The 20,793-nt window shown below is 40.8% G+C and overlaps 1 protein-coding gene across 2 annotated transcripts in view; it reads right to left on the minus strand.

Moving 5' to 3' along the window:
- Window positions 1–20,793, minus strand: part of ITGA9 (integrin subunit alpha 9) — a 213,139-nt gene that overhangs the window by 4,194 nt on the left and 188,152 nt on the right. For both annotated transcript variants that reach the window (XM_015619749.3, XM_015619751.3), the window contains exon 27: window positions 14,782–14,901. In XM_015619749.3, the coding sequence (XP_015475235.1) occupies window positions 14,782–14,901 (120 nt within the window). The remainder of the gene's footprint in view (window positions 1–14,781; window positions 14,902–20,793) is intronic.

Raw genomic sequence — 20,793 nt, forward strand, 5'->3', positions numbered from 1 at the left:
CAGGAGCAATTTACTGCAATGTGCTGGGCCCAGACTGTGATTTATGGGACCCTGCCCAGCACTAGATAACACCCCAGGGGGAGGGGAATGAAAACACACCAGCAGGCACTGTGGCCACTCAAACTGCAGCTGAACCAGATGAACATGCATGTGCCACTAGCAGGTGCCTCTATAATGAAATTTAAGACAAATTTAGTTCACTTAGTGAGGGACAAAGAGGAATAGGGTGCTCACAACAGGAGGAAGAAGCAGGGCTAGAGAGAATCACCTGATCCCTACCCTCAGGTGAGCTGCAAGATACGCAAAAAAGCATTTCAGCCACCAGTCAGGAGAGCTCCTTGTGAGCTGCCTTTTCTGATGCTGGGATATCACAACAAGTAATATGAAACTAGATAGCAGAGAAGCCAGGCAATTGGGATCCCTGTTCCAGGATGTAGGCATTGGCAAGTTGGGATTGGAAAGAGGACAGAAACTCTCAGCCTCTGGAGGCAACATCTGTCAAGCATGAGGGAACAGTATTGTCTCCTGGATGACCTATTAGTGCAGCGAGACAAGTGGAATGCCATGGAGAAAAGCATCCAGGACCTGAAAGAATTAGCTGTGCTGGAGGTAATCTCCAGGGGTCCAAATAACAAGCAGTCCCCTGTGGATCCAGATCAGGTCCAATGTACACAATCCATGTGGCAGAAGTTTCTGTGGAGCGTGCCAACATCGTATGCCAACCCTTTGGCATTAATGTCAATGAAAGAAGGAGAAACTCTGCTTCAGGTGATTACTTGGCTCTGACAATATGAAGTTCTTTTTTCCTCCCTACCAGCCTGTGCCTCAGCTGTGAAAAGACTGAAGAAGACTGCAGACAGACTTAAAAGACTCAAGTAACCAAGGGAGGAACTGTCCCGTGCCCCTGCCAATATGGCCTGGAGTCTCTGCTATTGGGAGATGTACCCCTGTGCTGGAAAGAGGGGGACACACCTCCATTAGATAACCTGCAGTTTTACCTGCATGACCACAGAGAGGACATGAGAAAGTGGGATGGAAAAACCACCTAGAGGTTAGGTGGTTTTTCCATCCATACCCTAACAGCAGGGCTACATGAATTGAGAGGAAGACCAACCAGCAAAGGAAATTCTTCAAGGATAATCCAGTTTGCAGTGGACATGTTTTCAGACAGAATGGAAAGGCTGAGGGTTATTTCTGATCCTCTTGAAGGGAGCTCATGTTTACAAGAAATGAGCAATGACTACCATGCCCAGAACTACAGGGGCCCTGCCTCCAGCCATGGGGAAGAAAGGGACAATCAGATCCATTGGATTGAGTGGAGACCATGGCCTGGCACATCAGACCCACAAGTGTTTAAGGCTTTAGTTGACACTGGCACACAATGTACCCTGATGCCATCAAGATCATCAAGTAGGGGCAGAATCTGTCTCTGTTTCTGAGGTGATGGGGGGATCCAAAGAGCTGATGGTACTGGAACCTGAGGTGAGTCTGACTGGGAATGAATGGCAAAATCACCCCAATTCTGATTGGTCCAGAGTGTGTCCTTGGCATAGATTAACTCAGCAGAGGGTATTTCAAGGACTCAAAAGTGCATTGTTAGGCTTCTGGGACAAGTGCTGTGGAGACAGAGGAAATTCGACAGCTGAAAACCTTGCTTGGTCTCTCTGAGGACTCTACCTGTACACTGACTCATGAATGGAAGCCTGAGTGGGAGTGGCTAGACTGATGGACAAAGAACAACTGCCAGCACAGAGATAAACCCACCTGTTCTGCTGAATCCTGGCAAGGCATCACTGCCCAGATAGATGAGTTGCCTGAATCTCATGTAGACGTACATGTATGTCTTGTCATGCCCAAGAGTCAGGCTACTGAAGAGCTCCATGCCAGGTAGATAAAGCTGCCAAGGTTAATGTGTTTTAGGTGGATCTGGACTGGCAATGTAAGGGTGATTTTCTTCTGGCTCAGTGGGCCCATGATGACTCAGGTCATCAGTGAAGAGAGTCAATATACAGATGGGCTAGTGATCAAGGGATGGACTTAACCATGAACACAGTCTCCCAAGTTATCCACAACTGTGAAACGCGCTGCGGGTCAAGCAAGTAAAGGCCCTGTAGCATGGGGGACAGTGGTCAAAATATAAATATGGGGAGATCTGGCAAATTGACTACACATCACACTCCTGCAAACCCTCCAAGGCAAGTGCTATGTTCTTACAGTAGGAAAAGCAACCACTGGATGGCTGGAGACGTACCCTGTGCCACACACCACTGACAAGACCACCGTCTTGGGTCTTGGAAAGCAAATCCTGTGGTGACATGACACCCCAGAAAGAACTGAGTCAGACAACAGGACTCATTTAAAAAATCACCTCATAGAAACCTCGGCCAGAGAGCATGGTAAACAGTGGGTGTATCATTCTCTCTCATGCACCAACCTCTGGGAAAATTAAATGATACAATGGACTGTTCAAAAACCACATTTAAAGCAATAGGTAGTGGAACCTTCTAACGTTGGGATCTACGTCTAGCAGATGCCACCTAGTTAGTTAACACCAGAGGCTTTCCTAATTGGGTTGACCCTGTTCCATCAAAGCCTCCACACACCAGAGAAGGGGATAAAGTCCCCATGGTGCATATGGCTAATATGTGCTAGGGAAGACAGTTTGGTTTTGCCTCTAAATCAAAGGCAAAGCCATCTGTGGGATTGTTTTTGCTCAAGCACCTAGATGCATATGGTGGGTAATGCAGAGGGACAGGGAAACACAATGTGAAGTTCAAGGGGATTTGATTTTTGGGTAAGAACAGTCTGTAATGTTGAATTCTATAATATTGGCTGCTGAATGACACTGCCACTGTATGCCATAACCATCATGGACAATGAGCATGGACTGCTCCTGATACACCAGTTGTGAGCTCCTGATGCAGCTTGTAACCACCCAACAGCACACCAGCCCTCCAGCCATGGAAAACACCTAGGACAGATAAAACTCACAGTCATGGACTAAATGAACTCAACAGGCATCTTGGAGGGATGGCTATTGACTACAGAAATTATACCAGTGCTTGTATACACACACATAAACTCTCTGCCCCCCATATATATGTATTATATATATATATATATATATATATATATATACACACACACACACACACACATACATGCATACATACATACATTTATGTATAGAGTTGGAAGGTGTAGGATCTGGGCATGACACTCATGGTATAGAATATGGAGTGGATAATATCCTAGTTCCAGCTAGGACAGGGTTAATTTTTGTAGTAGCCAGAGCAGGCATCGCTAGAACATAGAGATTATTATGTTAATAATACTAATAATACTAAGAGTAATACTAATACTAATAATGACATTATCATATCATTGGTGGGAGCAGAAGGAAGAGAATCCCCTCTTTGGGGAAGAAGGGTTTCCTGCCACTTGAGTGGGTGGGGCAGAGGGATTGATGGGGTTTGTTGGTTCTGAGATGGAGGGAACGGTTGAGGTAGCATGGCTGTGGCTGGGCCAGACTGGGCTCAGTGAGCCTTTTGCACGTGAATTACTCTCTTTCTTTTGTACAATTTTGTTATTAGTGTTGTTGCTGTTTGTTTTCTTACCTAATTTCTGTTTCCAGTAACTTATCTCAGCCTGTGATCTTTACCTTTTGTACTTCTACTCTACAGCCCACCACAGGGGAGCAGGTAGGGGTGGGGAGGAGCAAAAGGCTCCAGGTTTTAGTGGAAGCATTAAATTATATAATATCATTCCTAAACCACAACACCTGCAATTACTTTATAAATGCACATTGGAGACAAGTTTCTCTAGTTCCCAGTTCTTCAAACTTACTCAAGAAGTGAAATCAAATTATTTCTTTAGCAGAAAAATATCATTACTAGTAAATTTTGTACTTGGACCCACAAGCTATACCAGTGCAAAGAATTTATTTTGAGAAGACATCCTCAAGATTGCCCCATTGTAAAATCACAGTGAAAATTCACCAGTGATGCCAACAGAATTCAGCTCAGTAGAGACTGCAAATGAATAGCAGAAGTTTCTTTAGATTTTCACTCTAAAATGGAAGTGAATTATTATATGGATAATACCAAAAAAGTGTAAGAGCCTACTACTTCTCTGTTCTGCTCCAGCTGGATTAATCATGGGTACTTATTTATTCACAGGAATCTGCTGCTACTACTTACATATGCTCAGGGAGCAGATGTTATGAAAACGTGGGTGGCTTTTTTTGTATTATCAGTTTTTGTAACAGAACCTACATGTTCTGTGCATTAGAAAAGAAAACTGGCAGGAGAAGTTCAATTTCTAGTTTTAAAAACAGGTTTTAAATCCTTAAGGTTTTCATCTTTCATGCAACCACATCCTTGGTACAATAGAACTTCCTCTCAAAGTTAGAATTATAGAAAGGCTTTTTAATTTCCTTGAGGGCCAAACAAACAAACCCCAAGTATTTCCAACTGTTATTTTAATTAAAAAAAATGTCTGTTTCCAAACATCTGCTTCAGGAATTGTCTTTAAAAGTTGGTAATGAGAGTTTTGGTATTTTTCTACTTTTTTTCTAGATAAAGAATGCTGTTGTGTAATTTCCTGGTAGGGATAAAAAGTGAGCTGAAAATTGTAATACATTTAATTAAGCATGAAACCCTACATCTAGAGGTGATTCCACCATGAAGAATTATGTTTATTTGCTGTAAATGATACTCTAAAATTATGTAGAGGTGTTAAGTGCAGGCAAAAAGAGAAACTGAACCTTAAGGATTTTTTTAATGTTTTCAGAAATAGTGGTGAGGGATTAGACACAGTTCCCATCCTTGAGAGACAAGGATGTTGTTTGCTATGTGACACTGTTCTTTACTGACATATATTTACCTTTAATGTAATAAAACCCCTACCATCACCAGAAATATTTTTTTGTAATCACCATGAAGAAATCGACACATAGTTATTGTCTCTCAAAAGACCCCACAACCCAAATATCCATCTCCTTAAAATTTACTCATTTCATTTGAGGACAGCAGTATTCAGCAACATGGGGAAGGCTGGAAAGTTTCTGTGGCAAGCTGGAGAGAATGGGTGAATTTAACATACAGTGATGGGTAACAAGGAGGAAGACAACTGGACCCTAAGCAGGAGAGCTGACACAACATAAAGTTGAATATATACAGGCTCCTTTATAACTGGGGCTGAAGTGAAAACAGGTCCCTTTTCCATGGCTAATGCAAAGCCATTCAGAGAACTAGGAAAACCCATTGAGAAAAGCAATGCTGGGACTAGACCTGAATTTCAAGCAAGGAAGGGAAAGATCCTCATCTTTAACAGAAGTATTGCTGTGATCTCATTTGTAGAATGGGTGTTTACAGCAGGCCAATGGTCGCTAGCACTTGTTTCATGGGAAATTAATCTCTAATATTGTTAATTTCTTCCAAGTTTTGCCTTCCATGTATACAGACACATGTGTGCACACATACAGTTATATGTATAGAGCAAAGAAATACCCAGCTCTAGAACTGTGACCCCCTCAGGCAACCTGTGAGTTCACATATCCCCATCCAAGAAAAGCTCTGATCAGTAAACCTCTACCTGGGGAAGGCACTCATGAGAAGAAGAGCAACAGGAGAATGCATTTACAGGGGGCAAAGAGAGACCACTGTGGAAAGCTGAAGGGTTATAAGGGAAGAGGAGGCATCATCCACTAAAGACAATGCAGGAAATGAGAAAAGGATAGATGGGCTAAAATAACTAAATTAAAGAATGAGTGTAAAACCCATGGATGATTTTAGGTTTTGAATCTAAACCACCTACTTATACCAGCTCTAATACTTCTTGAAGCACCTCCAGAAAGGACCGGTTATTGTTTGTCACTTCAAAACTTGAAACCATCTATAGGTTTTTACACACATCTTTAATTTAATTATTCCAGCCCATGTATCCTTTTGTAGCATAACCTTACTGCCATCTACAGTATATACTGAGCAGAAAACATGTTTCTGGCAATATTGAACAATAAAGCAACACAAAAACTGTGTTAGTCTGAGGTGCAAAATTACACCTATTATTATGAAGCTATTTCTTGCCATGTGACAGCATTGTCAAGTCCTCTATTTAAACATGGTTATTTAAAGTCTAGCATACACAACTGCCCTTAACTGCCGTGCCAGATTTAAATCCCTTCAATCCAGATAAATCATATCTAACAACACTCACATAGAATATCATTCTTCCAGCAGCACAAAAATGGAAAATTTCAGTCAAAAATCATTTCAAACTGTTGAATTATCATCCCAATGAATTATCTTGTTGAGGTTTTTTTTTTTTTTCTGTTGCTACTTTCTCCATATCCAAAGAATGAATTACTAGATCTTATATTTTCCTAAACTTCGAAAGTATGAATACTTACCCAACACATCCTGATGTATGGGCCTGTGCCTATCTCTCTAAGATGTGAATTATAAATATGTTTGAAGAGTGATGAGATTACAAAATAAAATTTAATTTGCAATTGGGAAAAAAACAAAGCTGATCAGCGGGCAAGCAATATTATTACATTTATTTTATTCACTGTTGGGTAAGTTTCTGAAGTGTTTCTATCATGCCCAACAAGGTTTACTCTCCCAATCAAATAAAAAGAGAAGCAGCATGAAATGTGGATTGTAGAAGAATGGTAATGTTTTCAATTTTTAAAAATCTTTTCCCCATTAATATAAGTAGTTAGGAAGCAAGAAAAAAATTATAACAGTCACATACCGTGATGATGGCTATCTTTCGTCTTTTCTGAAACACATTCTGAACTACAGCTCTACCTCTCTCTTGCCAGTGGATTACATTTGTTTGCATGGTTCCAGGATAAGAGCAACACAGCTGCAATGGCTGTGATGTTCTCAAAGTATTCTGGCATGCACAGTTCTCATTTGGAGGACACTGAGACCACAGAGAACACTCAGTCACAACATTATTGTTGCACATTTACATAGCTCATTTTATCAAGAAAGATAACAAAGGCATTTTACAAGTACTGGACACATACCACCACTGAAATGCTGCCAATCTGTCTCTTGAGGGTAGTGAACAAATACTACAATGCCAGCCAGCATGCTCAGTGGTGAAGGCAGTGTTTTGGCTATAACAGCAGTATTAATCATTTACTTGCACCAGAACAAATAAATGATGACCAAGCTCAATCTTTCTGCTACATCCAGTCAGAATTCAAAAAGCACAGCAAATCACTTGAGAAATTGGCTGAAGAAAACCCAAAGTTTGAGTCACTATTGCAAGAATACAGACCCTTTTGGTCTCAGCAAGCCAAGGGTCTACAAAAAATTTGTGGTGCTTGGTTTGGGTCAGGAAATGGAAACAATAAAACAAGTTTTGATTGTTCCTTAAGAAAATAAGCAGACTTCAAATGATCCACTCAACTTCTGCCTGGTGAAAGCTTCATTATTTGTACGGATAGCCAACCACTTCCATTGTCCCATTTCCTCCTCAAGGTTTCCTAGATATTATATAAAATAAAGATCTATCCATGTTTGGGAGGTAATACAGGCTTGGTCTTAAATCACAGAGGTTAATTATCACCTGACTGCATTTTCAATATTTGCAACAGGATATATTGAAAATATTGAAAAAAACTTATTCTAGGTCTACTGAACCGAGAGTCTGTATCAAAGAAGTAGTACCCTAAGAAGCCTACATGTGAGATAACAAGTAACAACTTCCTTAAAGAAACTAGCTAAATGGGTAACAAATGCGATAAAATTGAAAAGTTTATCACAAAACTGTAGAGAATGAAATGCTTTGAGGACTAGAGAAATAGGAATTTCAGAGAACCCAAAGTCAGTTATTACAGTTTTTATAGACAGACAAGACAGATATGGGCTATTAGGCTATGCTACACACAGGGATCATATTTTCGTGAATGAGACAATCTGAAAAATTAGAGGAAAAATGTGGGCAGGAACTTAGAAGTTCCTGTTGATATGTATTTAAATAAAGGAGAGATGATAAAGAAAAAAAATAAGAAAGAAATTAGAAAAAATACAGACTTAAGTTCTGAGGCAACTGGTGCATCCGTCTACATCTCTGTAGGCAAGACCTTTGTGATCAGTTCTCTTAGGTCGCAATGTATGATGTAACCAAAAGTACTATATTCTACTATAACAGCATTTATATAAGCTGTTAAAATGAGTGGAGCACTGGTTCTTTACTTCCACAACTCAGCCCTGATAACTCCCCCCAGGAAGCAGAAGCCACCCTGGGGTGGACCATCTCTGCTAATGGGCCCCTCTGCTAATCAAGGTCTCTCAGCGTAACTCACATTGTCCCATTGTGAGATGCTCTTCCCTGGGGGAAGAACCAAGCGTTCCTGGATATAATCTGAGGCTTGGGGTGCCACAAAAGGACCACCACTGGATTCCCGGATGACAGGAGCTTTGGATAACCACCACTGGACCTCTAAAGAAGGACCAGACCTTTTCTTCAGGATCATCACTTCGACAAAACCACATCCATCACTCCAGTGGTACTGCAATCACCATTTAACTGGACCGCTACCACCACCCTGACCAACAGGTTATCAGGTCATATTCTGACTGTGCCAATTTAAGCCAGTGTTTCTGTACTGCCTTAATTCTAATTTCCCTACTAAACTGTAGTTCTGTCTTGGAATCTCTCACAAAATATTTGTGTGGAGTTAATTCCTCTGCTGATTTGCTTTCAAACAAGCACAGCTGTGAAATACACCATTCCCATCAGTAGTGCCTAGTAAGTGCTTTCACAGCAAGTTGATCTGACTGCCTTGTTTATCTGAACAACAATTATGATGCTTAATTTTTGGCTTTACCATAGTACATAATGATTTATTCTTGGAATTATATGTACAGAAAGGAAGAAGCATGTGAACTCTGAATAGACACAACAACTTTCACCAAAGATATGAAATGCCTCTCAGTTTCAATAGATTTCTCTGTCCCCACCTCTAAAAACAACATCTGAAGTTAGATAGCTATTATATCCCAGCCAGGGGATTTCTTCTAAATTGAAATGTACTCTTACTGGAAAGATTATATATATGAATAGAGTGGGGGATAGAGAGAAACAGAGATAGCAATAGGAAGTATAAGTATACATATATGCATGTATACGTATGTGTATATGTACATATATATAAATGTATACATTGGTCACAACAACCCCACATATTGCTAGAGGCTGGGGACAGAGCGGCTGGAAAGATGCCTGGTGGAAAAGGAACTGGAGGTCCTGGTCAACAGCTGGCTGAACATGAGCCAGCTGTGCCCAGGTGGCCAACAAGTCCAATGGCATCCTGGCCTGTATCAGCAGTAGTGTGGCCAGCAGGACAGGGGAAGTGACTGTCCTCCTGTACTCAGCACTGGTGAGGCAGTGCCTCGAGCACTGTGTCCAGCTTTGAGCCATTCACTTCAAGAAAGACACTGAGGTGTTGGCACAAGTCATGAGAAGGAACAACAAAACTGATGAAGGGCCTACAGAATAAATCATCTAACAAGTTGTGGACAGAGCTAGGGTTGTTCAGCCTGGAAAAAAGAAGGGTCAGAAAAGACCTTACTGATGTCTATTACTACCTGAAAGTAGGCTTTAGGAAGGGGAGAGTTAGCTACTTCTTTCAGGGAACTAGTGACAGGACAAGAGGAAATGGCCTCTAGCTGTGCCAGGGAAGGTTCTGGTTGGATATGAGGAAGAATTTCTTCACTGAAACAGTGTTTAAGCATTGGATTAGGCTGCCCAGGAAAGCAGTAGAGTCACTATTTCTGGTAATATTCAAGAAATGACTGGATGAGGCACTTAGTGCCATTGGTCTAGCTGAAAAGATGGTGATTGGTCAAAGGTTGGACTCAATGATCTTGGAGGTCTTCCTCAACCTTGATTTTATGATTATGTATATGTATATGCATGTGTGTATTTATGTATGTATAATAGCCACACTATTCCCCTACACTGAAATCCAAAGAGGTTTTGTGCCATAACTGTATTTCCCTATGCACCTCGGGGGGAAACTGTGGTGTTGGGGATGTTCTGTGCTTTTCTTTTAAATCAGTTTTATTTCATTGCAGAGCTACTACTCTAAAACCTGGCCACCAGGAAAGGGGGTTGGTGTGATGACTGCTCAGGAAACAGTAGCTAGACACTGCCACCTGAGCTGTAAATGAAAGGGAGAGAAAATGGTTTGTGGCTTGTAACACAGAATACAGAACAACCACTGGCAAAGATTAAACGCAGAGTTTAGGACTTTTTTTTTTTTTTCCTTTCACTGGAACATGATGATCTGTATGTTTTGGCCCGTTTAAAAAGACTTACTATTTGAGGCCCTAAGTAAGAGAAAGCATCTCCTTCCAAAAAGGGGAAAACTTTACTGGTTTTACTATATAGATGAATTTCAAGCTAGCTTTAGCCTTGGTTAGCTTCATATATCTTCTGAATGCTGAAACAATATGTGAGGCAATGGCAACTACTCTGTGTAGGGGAACACAAGTGCTCTTTCAAAGAACTTGTGCAGTCAAAAGGTATCTCATAAAACCAAAAAAAAAAAAAAAAAAGTCTTCAAATTCTCATTTTAAAACAAAAGGCAAAAATGTACTGTGTAGCACACAATGAAGAGCAGGAACCCTCTGGCTAGTCAAAAAACAACATATGTGGGTGTTATTCTTCTTGTCCTCCTCTCTACAATCGTCTCAAAAATCCACAAAGAGGCTTTTATTACATAAGGGACACCTAGAGATCAGTTCTTTGACCCAGGAATCCAGAAAGCAATGCTAGAAACCTCATTTTTGACAAGTCAGAACTTGGATACCACAGGGAGAGGCTCAGCTCAGAGACATACTTAATGTCAAGCTAAGTAAGTTTTGATAAAAGTCCATCTCCTGTGCTAAACATACCACAGAGAAACAAAATAATGTTGCTGCAGTGAATTTAAATTAATATAAAATCTTTGTTTTGAAAATCATTTCCACAACTGGCTCCACGGATCAGTCAGCTGCCCAAACATCCAGCCTGATGCTCACTTACACATTCCCTCTTATTTTGTTTTTTCTGTACACTTAATCTAAAATTATATGGATTAAATAATTCACAACTCAAGCAAGTTCAAATGTAGGAATTTAAATCCAAAACATTGTAAAGCTCTGCTATCATTAATAGAATATTTATTGTGTTATATCATGCTTCGGTTTTGCATTTGCATGGTATATACCTGGTCTACATGTGCATAAATACACTATGCCTGAAGGAGACTTTGTCCTGGCACATTGCTGCAGTCCTGACACCTGAGGGAATCATGTTTGGGACAGGAGTCATCAAAACAAACCAGCCATTGCTGTCTTTCCCTCCTGAATTGTTGCCAGTGCTTGTGAAACCACAGGCCTCTCTAGCATGTGGGTAGTTGGCCTGAAGAAAAGAAACCTCCTCCCCTGCTCCACTTTCCACAAGCATCTGGAGGCCACCAAGGGGGTATAGGCCAGTTTCCACTTAAAAAGCAAAATGCATTGCTGTGGGCAACAGCATGAGAGCTTCTCCAGCTCCTCCTGCATATAGGTGACCACAGGTGAGGCACAGTGTGGAGAGGGAGCTACACTGCAGAGAAACTGGGAAGTATGAGAGCATGTCCCCACAGATGCCTGCACAAAGCTATCCAGAGTAGATGAACAAGATAGAAAAAGCCTCAAGTTGGGCTGTCCAACAAAATAGGCAAAAATGGGGCAATTCTTTCCAGTCTGCCTTATGCATGGCATCTTGTGGAAGTCAGGGAAAAGCCGCTCACCCTCTCTGAATCTGTATGGACTTACACCAGAGAAAGCATAACATCTACATGAAATATGAAAATAGAGAAGCAAAGTCACTCAAAAACTGATCAAGCTCATGCTAAAAGGCTTTTTATGTGTGTATAAACATGGCTGTGATCTTGCACATGAATAAGTAAGCTTTTATTTGAAGTGAAACAACCAAACATTTAACATCACTTCCATTGACATGAACCCCCTGAACTGTGCAATTTTTGATCTACAAATAATGAAATAATTACCACCCTCATCTTAGTATGATGCATGGTAAACTTATTCTGATTTAAAATAGAATTTTGTGCTGGAATGTCCCTGAGATCTTGCTCCTGCTAATGCTATTAATTCTAGCAGTGTGCAATGTGAAATATTTACATGTATTCTAGTATTCCTCTGCAACTTTAAGGAACTGTTTACTCCATTTGCAAAACATCAGCATGTTTAAGGGTTTGTCCCTTGTGTAGTGTCACTTGTGGTGCAGTTGTGCAGACAACTACAGAGTGTGCTTTCCACATAGGGCTGAGACATGGGCACTGCCAGAACACTCTGCACTGCTGCCAGTGCTCAGTTCTGTTACAATGAGTTTTCTCCAGCTCCTGCTTTTTTTTTGTGTGTGTAAACAGCTGCCTTCCAGCACCACAGTTTAGCTCTAAGTAATTTCTTAATAAAAATATAATTTATTTTATAATCCAGTCCTGAAACTCGGGTAAATTCTTTTGCTTGCTGGCAGTTCTAAGATATCCAAATCTCTATCTAATTAAAATCTGTTCTTTCAGTCCACATTTAAAAACTAAATTCTAATAAAAAGCTGGGTTTTTGGGGTTTTTACTTATTCACACACAAAATTTAGGAATGACTGTAGGATCTACTTGGGCAATTTTGTATAAAAATATGTACAATCATATAATTAAGATTCCTCTGTAGGACTGCAACTTTCCCATGTCAGTTTTATCTCAAATTTAATATCATAATTTTAATAAATACAGTAACTAGTGATTGCAAAGTATTACTTATATATATTTATGTATCAAAAGAAGATAAATTAAAATATTGGCCTATACTAGCAGCTACAGAGTTTTAATAACTTTTCTCAAAAATAAAACCTTAAATTATTGGATCCTTTAGTAATCATGCAAATCTGTGGATGAAGCACTGGAGCATGTCTGGCAAAGCCAGACTGTCATCTCTGACTCTGGACAAGGCACTTCAACTTCCTTTGCTTCAGCAGATATGCATGCAAAACCAGCTGTGTAACCCTAGTTATAGCTATTTGCCCCTGTTACTGGGAATTTCTCTCAAAGCTTTCATGCAACAAAATGGCAGTTTCTTCACACATACTGAGTCATCCCTATAAAATTTAAAAGAGCTCAAAATATCAAGATTATGATATTTTATGATATTTTATGTTAATACAGGCCAGGAAGCAAAGGCCTGTATTAACTCTAGTGGAGACCAAGAATTGAATTTTTGCAAGTTTTAACTGAAGATTCACAGGGTAATATTTCTCTTACTTTGCACATTTTCAAACAGTTCATCTCATGCCCTTTTATGACAGGAAATGAGTAATACAAAATCAGTCATATAGGTATCAGCAGCAATATATCCTTTATCAAAACTGTGTGTCATTGAGACATAAACCCTGGGCCTCTTCCAGTCTCACATTTTTTCATTCTCATGGATATTCTTCCATCTTAAATGCACAAGCTTTTTTTTTTTCCTTTTACTATTACTGACATAGAAAGCAAAATTATTTCCCAAATGCCAAAGAAACAGAAGTTATGAGATATTCTAGATTGTGGTCAGACATTGTTTTCCAAATGAACCTAGCCAATAAGTACTTAAAAATCTTCAAAACTGATTATAAAAATACTTTAAGTCTATAACCCATATAAAATTTATATATTATATGATGTAGTGTATAATCTATAACCCAACTATATACACATCTCTGTAATTTAAAATAAGAATTGCATGGCCAGTTTTAGGCTTCTAAATCCATTTTATAGCTTCATGACTTGCAGCAGTATGTCCAGCACTTTGGGGCTGTGGCCTTCTGTCCCAGCAAGTCAGCTAGCAGAGCATGAAGCACACACGCTGCTAAACACTGCAAGTCAGGCTCCTGGATTTCTGCCATGGGAAGGAAAATAATGCTGGACTTGTTCCCATGTGTGCATTTGAGATTTACTTCTCTCAAAGACAGTCCCTGACCTTGACTGTGGTCTTTTAAATTTATGGATTGGTAACAGGGAACTGAAAAATGAAAACACTTGAAGTTCCTTACCCTTTATATTTACCACACCAGATGGCTGCTGGCAAGTGTTAGCATCAGCCCAGTTTTACTCTGTAACTGTGCTTGGGTAGAAGAATTGCATCTTATCAGAGATGGTGTGAAGGCTGCCTTTTAACAGGTCCAGATGCTTCTTGCTCTGGTAAGGCATTTTACTGATCTGGAACTCTGCCTGAGGAATCTGAAAAATTTGGTGCTGGATACTCTTCTCCCAGGGGTATTCATCTTTTGGAAAGTAGCTACCAACTACCTTTTGCTAGACCTGCACCCAGTCTCCTTGCTGGTCAAGCAAAGTTGACCTGATTTTCAGGAAATACCATTGAAAGCAGTGAACCTCAGTCATCATAAAAACATAGAAATGCTAAGTATCTAGGTGTACTGTAACAGTAGATTTCTAAGAGAGACCTTCCATTGTCCTGATATGGTCATCAGAGGTTTCAGCTTTCAATAACCAGGCTCTAAAAACGCCCACTTTTTCACTTCTCTACATCATTGGTGCCCCCATGTCTTCACAAAAGCTTGTACACTAAATTGGTTTTGCTGACTAATGACTTCTGTAATGGAGTAGACAATTATACAGTTCCTAAAGAAAATGGATTTTAAATACAAAGATAAATTTAAAGGTTTTTTTTTCCTGGGATTAACTTTGGGTTTTTGTTGCATCTGTTACCTTACCTTCCATAAGAGCACAGCCAGCAATAGGAAGATGAGAATTCCCACCAACAAACTGATGGCAATGATCCATCCGACAACATACCCACGAGGCTCCAGATTGTGCAAAGCCTCAAAGACCACCTACAAAGCAATTAGAAAAATATCGTTTTAGAATTGGAAGTTGTATTGTTTTCTCTTGTACTTATCTTATTAAACACATTGTACAGTGGCCTCACTGATCATATTTCATCTGTCAAACAAAGAGAGAATGCAGTTGGAATTTAGTGCTTTCCATCAATTTTTCCCAAAGGATATAAAGCTTTCAAGTGGATTTGTAGTAGTTATGTGTTAGACCCAAAGAATATCAGCCCCTGCTCCAGCGTAACACTTACCCTGCCAACCCCCAGCACTGAGCTTGTTCAGGTACTGGGCCATCAAATGTACACAAAGTTTTGCATGAAAAAATCCACCCCTTAGATTGGCAGAGATTGGCATGACATCTTGTATGGCTTGTCTTACTCATCATATTCTGGTCATGCCAAACCTCCTGATGCTACACATGAAATATTCATGATGAGCTTCTGTGGGTAAGGCTTTCTCAAGTGAATTTCTTCCCATTTGTTGTCAGGGAGATACTGGGGATGGCTTTCTAGGTAAATAGACAGCGATTAAGAAATAAAAGGAGTAGCCAAGCACTCTGATATACTGTTGAAATAGTTTTGGGAAGGGAGAGGAACAGGGGTTTGGAGTTTCTTAGCTGCGTGGGAGTTGCTGTGCCCCAGCTGGGAGCAGAAACAGTCATGTGGGTTTTTTTCACCTGGGACTTCTGCACAGTGAATCCTACATTGCCATGGAGCTCTGGCTGCCACCTGCTTGCCAGCCCATTGCTTGCAGCAGAGAGTCCTGGCTGCACCACTGACTGAGACTCTGCCAGCAGCAAGAGAGACAAGTACAGTCTGCTCAGGTGCCTGGGGCAGTCGTTCCTTCCCACCCCCTCCCCGAAGCCACTGCGTGGTGAGACGCCTGAAGCTGGAGCTGCCCCTGCTGGACTTCTCTCTATGGTAGTGAAACATCACAATAAAGCCCTGCCTTCCTTCCCGGTGTGTACCAGCTGCAATTAGCAGTGCCAAAGACCAATCACCAGTCATGTGGGTGACTGGGAGAAGTCCTTTTCCTTTTCCTTTTCCTTTTCCTTTTCCTNTTCCTTTTCCTTTTCCTTTTCCTTTTCCTTTTCCTTTTCCTTTTCCTTTTCCTTTTCCTTTTCCTTTTCCTTTTCCTTTTCCTTTTCCTTTTCTCCTCTCTCACCTGAGCTGCTAGTATCACCACCAGGGAGGTCCCACTCCTGCATCAAAGTGCCCCCTGAAGCCACGAGGGGAGTATGGCACCTTCTCTGCTTCACCTGAGTTATCATTGCCCCCTGTTATGGTTGTAACTACACCAAAGGAGAAATAGTTTAACGGGTGGGAAAAGTCTGTTATCATTGTTGTTTCTTCTGTCTTGTTACAAATATATATTCTAGTATAGAACTGTTATTCCTTTCCCCATACTCTTGCCTGGAAGCCCTGAAATTTTTGCAGTCACAATAACTTGGAGGGAGAGGTCATCTTTGCATTCCAGGAAGATTTCCACCTTGGCAGATACTTATCTTTTAAACCAAGCCTGCTTGTTAACTACTTTTTCCCCCCGAAAAAACTGGACAACTCATATGTCACTATTAAATACAAATCACCCCTGCTGTGCTTTACAAGACACGTTGTGTGAGAGGCAAGGACACATGCAGTCATGGGATCCTTCTGGAAATGCTGGGAGCTGTTCTCTCTTTTTCTGTAGCATGTATGACAGGGAAATACAGACAACAAAGAGCCTTCCCACCATCTGTCTCAAGAAGACAATAGGAGCAAATTACATCATCTTATATACTATGTGAATTTTCAGTCTCTTATTTCAATCAAAACTAGTTCCTCAGTGGAAAACTCAAGAACATCTCTCCTCAGTGAGGGCTATTTCTATGTTAAATTCTGCAATTTAATATCCAGCAAATGCAGAGGCGGCAGGGCATTTTTTAAAGGCAATTCATTTGCTTTGTCTGGCTCTGTTTTGCAAGACAAAGTAGCTAGTTTTTCTCCCTCCTTCAGGAACCACTTTCTGTATCTTTGCTTAGAAATGGCAAAACCATTTTGTAGATATGAACTGTTAAATCAGATTTTTTTTAAAAATAACTGTTAAAAGTAGGTGAAAATCCAGGAGTTATAGTCACATAGAATTATTCAATCCCAAGGTAAAAGGTCAATGAAAGACCCCTAAAATACATTCATTCACTGCTAACCCTGTTCAAACAGCTTCATTTATGAGCCAGAAAAGGTAATGCGATACTATGCAACTTCTATGAATCTTGAAGGTGGGTATTCAAGAAAAGGATGCAAAAGGAAGAAGATGGCAGCACTGGTACAGGGGCCAGAGGTGCCCTGGGTTCTCCAACCATGCAGATTTCCAAGCCTCAGAGAAAGCCACAGGGATCCTGAGTGAGTGCAGGCAACAGCTTTTCTTTGAGTGGGAGATGGGACAAGGACAGCTTCTCAAGATCCCACTAACAAACATTTCTCTGTTTCCATAAGTACATGTAGCCTTAGCAAACAGCCACGAAAATTACAGGCACAGATGAGAGAAAGGGGGTTGCTATATTTTGTCCCAGTGTTCCAATAAAGAGGTACTCAGACAACCTTCATCTCAGTTTCACAGGTTAATTTAATGCTGAATAAGACAGCAGCTTTTCTGGAGGAATAATGTGAATGTAGCTGATTTATACACACTGGTTTTTTCTTTTGATTAGATCTTATCAGGCATTTCACAGAATCACAGAATGGGTAAGGTTGAAAGGGACCACAGTGAGTCATCTGGTCCAGGGTCATTCTAGAACACATTGCACAGAATTGCAGCCAGATGGTTCTGGAATATCTCCAGTGAGGGAGACTCCACAACCTCCCTGCTCAATCAGTTCCACTGCTTGGTCACCTGCATGGTAAAGAATTTCTTCCTCATATTCAGTAGGAACTTCCTGTGCATCAGTCTCTTCCTGTTGCCTCTTCCACTATTGCTTGGCAGCATCGAGAAGAGTCTGGTTCTATCCTCCTGGCATCCTTCCTTCACATATTTATATACATTGATGAGGCCCCCCCTCAGTCATCTCCTTCTGAGACTGAACAGACCCAACTCTCTTGGCCTTTTCTCGTCGCAAAGATGTTCCATTCCCATAATCAACTCTGTAGCCCACCACTGGACCTGATCCAGGAGCTCCATGTCCCTGTTTTACTGAGGAGCCCAGAACTGCACACAGCACTCCAGATGTGCCTCACCAGGGCTGAGTAGAGGGTCAGGATCACCTCCCTCCACCTGCTGGCAATGTTCTTACTAATGCATCCAAGGAGACCATTGGCCTTCTTGGCCACAGGGGCTCACTGCTGGCTCATGGACAGCTTGTTGTCCACCAGGACCCACAGGTCCTTCTCCACAGAGCTGCTTTCAACCAGTTTGGCCTCCAGCCTGAACTGGTGCAGGGGGTTATTCCTCCCCAGGCACAGGACTCTGCAATTGCCTTTGTAGAACTTCAGACCTTTCTTTTCTGCCCATCTCTCCAAACTCTTGAGGTATTTTTAAAGAGCTTCACAGCCCTCTGAGGTATCAGCCACTACTCCCAGCTTTGTGTTGTCAGTGAACTTGCTGCCCCTTCCCGCAAGTCACTGATGAACAAGTTGAACAATATTGTATTTCTTGTATTTCTAAGCAGCTTGGAAAGATGATTTGATGTGGCAGTCCAGTTTTCACTGGTGGTAAGGTTAGCATCCATCTTACAGATACAGGTCTTATGGCTATTTCTTAGATAACAAGACATTAATTTTACTTTTCTTTCTGACTCTAAAAAACCTGAACGCCTTATATTTTAAGTATTGCCAGCTCTATTGAAGAGACCTTTCAAGCAGACTCTGGTGTTTCCTTTTCACTACTCAGTGAGCAAATGTTAACATATCACAACCTCCAGCAAAATAGACCTATATGCACTTCATCCTGCCAAAAGACAGAGACAGAAAAAGCTGCAGAGATGAAATCATATGTCATCTCTATAGCAAGAGCTTCACATTTCAGGTCTGAAGCACACCGGCTGAAGACCCTGGCTGTAGCTTTTGCAGCTTGAGCTAACAGGGAAGAGCAACAGCTTCTTATCTATCTTGTTTCTTCTAGCAGTCTGGAATCAACACACACACATTAAAAAACTCATTTATAGCTTTGTAGTTTGGAAAAGAGCAGGGATGTTGTGCATGTTAATGCCCCTAGCTCTCAAAATCAGCCTGCATTAATATACTGCAACTGCAATGAGACTTGGTGAAGAAGGTACCAACAACAAAAAACCCAAACTCAAATCAAATCAGAATGAGCAGACAGTGTATATTGCATATCTGGAGTATCAGAGATAAGGCAATACAGCCAGTGGCAGGATGCCAGGGGAGCAATCCATCCCTGGGGGGAAGGTTGGAGGCAGGGGGTAATTGGTACTAGAGAAGCACACCATCTGCCACCTGCTGCTACCCTGAAAGCCATTCCTGGGCAAACCTTGAATTCCCTGTCCTTTCCACCCCACCAGCACAGCCTCTATAGGGTGGCTAACAGGTTGGGCAGCACAAGGCAGCCTCCAGCTCAGCACATTTCCCACAGCTCTCACCTATACAGAGGACAGGAGTGACAAGAGTAACTGATGCTGAAGATAAGGGGTGTGGGGTTGGCAAAATACCCCAGAGAGGGGAGTAGGGGCAGACAGAAAGCACATGTAACAGTTACAAAACACAAAAGTGGATTTGGTTTATTTTCAGACTCTGATAAAATGCTAGGGAAAAACCTGAAAAACATCACTGTCTGGATGACATATGAGGATCTTTAATTTCATATTTGTCTTTTGCATTTTGCTCTGTACATGCAGGATTTGAAAGTGGGGAAGCCCAGGAGGCAGTGCAGGTTGTCATTTAGTTTTATGTTGCTCACACCTCAATCAGGCTTTATACAGTGTAATTGCCCTTCTGGAAAACAACTGAGATTTCCACCCAACCACTGACTTTTGCAATGTCAAACCCAGATGTACAAGAGCACCTACCAGTTCATTTGCTACCTGACCCAAACACTTACTATATCCTCATAGCTATATATTGGTTAACAAATGATGAAGAAACAGAACTTTTGTTTTTAAGAAGTTTTAAAACATCTTTTTTCAGAAAAGCATGTAAGCAAGAAGTGGAGTTAAATTAGTAGGAATTTTCGAAAGTAATTAAAGTTCATATTCTGTAAAGACCTTTGCAGAAGAGTAACAGGATACTGCACTGGTACTCAGAAAGAAAAGAAACATACCTCAGCAAAAGCTGATTTAAAATACAGATTGAAAACTTTTGTTTTCTTTTTGCTTATGTATATTAAATGAATTTTATGCATTTGCATCATGAGCCACAGCACCATGGAAGGCATGGGCTTATAAAAAAATGCTATTCTATTTCTGTATTATCACCTAGATTATTTCTGGTTTTTCAAACCACACTGCATTTCTGGTTGACTTTTCCATTCAAATTATGCTTGGGGGGGACTTCACCAGTAAAGACACTATTCTCCTTTATGTCTATACATATGTGCATATACATCTCTTTTGCATATTTATTTATTTACATATACTAAGAAGAGCAGTATTTTCCTAAAAAATACAAACCTGATGTCTCCTTGCAACTGGCTTGTTATCCCTGGGAAATTAACTGTATTTTATTGTTAGTGTGTATTCTATTCCTTTACCCAAGTGCATGTTCCTGCCTGACAGACTGTAGTGTAAAGACAAGAAAATCTCTAAAAGGAATGTTATAGTAGGAAATGGAAAGGTAAAACAATAAAATTAATAACTCAACATGATGAAAACAATAAGGCAGCAAATAATTTGCTGGCAAGGAAGCTGCAAAGCTGCTGGAGAAAGCTCTAGCCAGGTATCAGAAAGGTAAGCTGGGAAAAACT

The sequence above is a fragment of the Parus major genome, chromosome 2 (genome assembly GCF_001522545.3).
Source record: "Parus major isolate Abel chromosome 2, Parus_major1.1, whole genome shotgun sequence".
Classification (NCBI taxonomy): Eukaryota; Metazoa; Chordata; class Aves; order Passeriformes; family Paridae; genus Parus; species Parus major.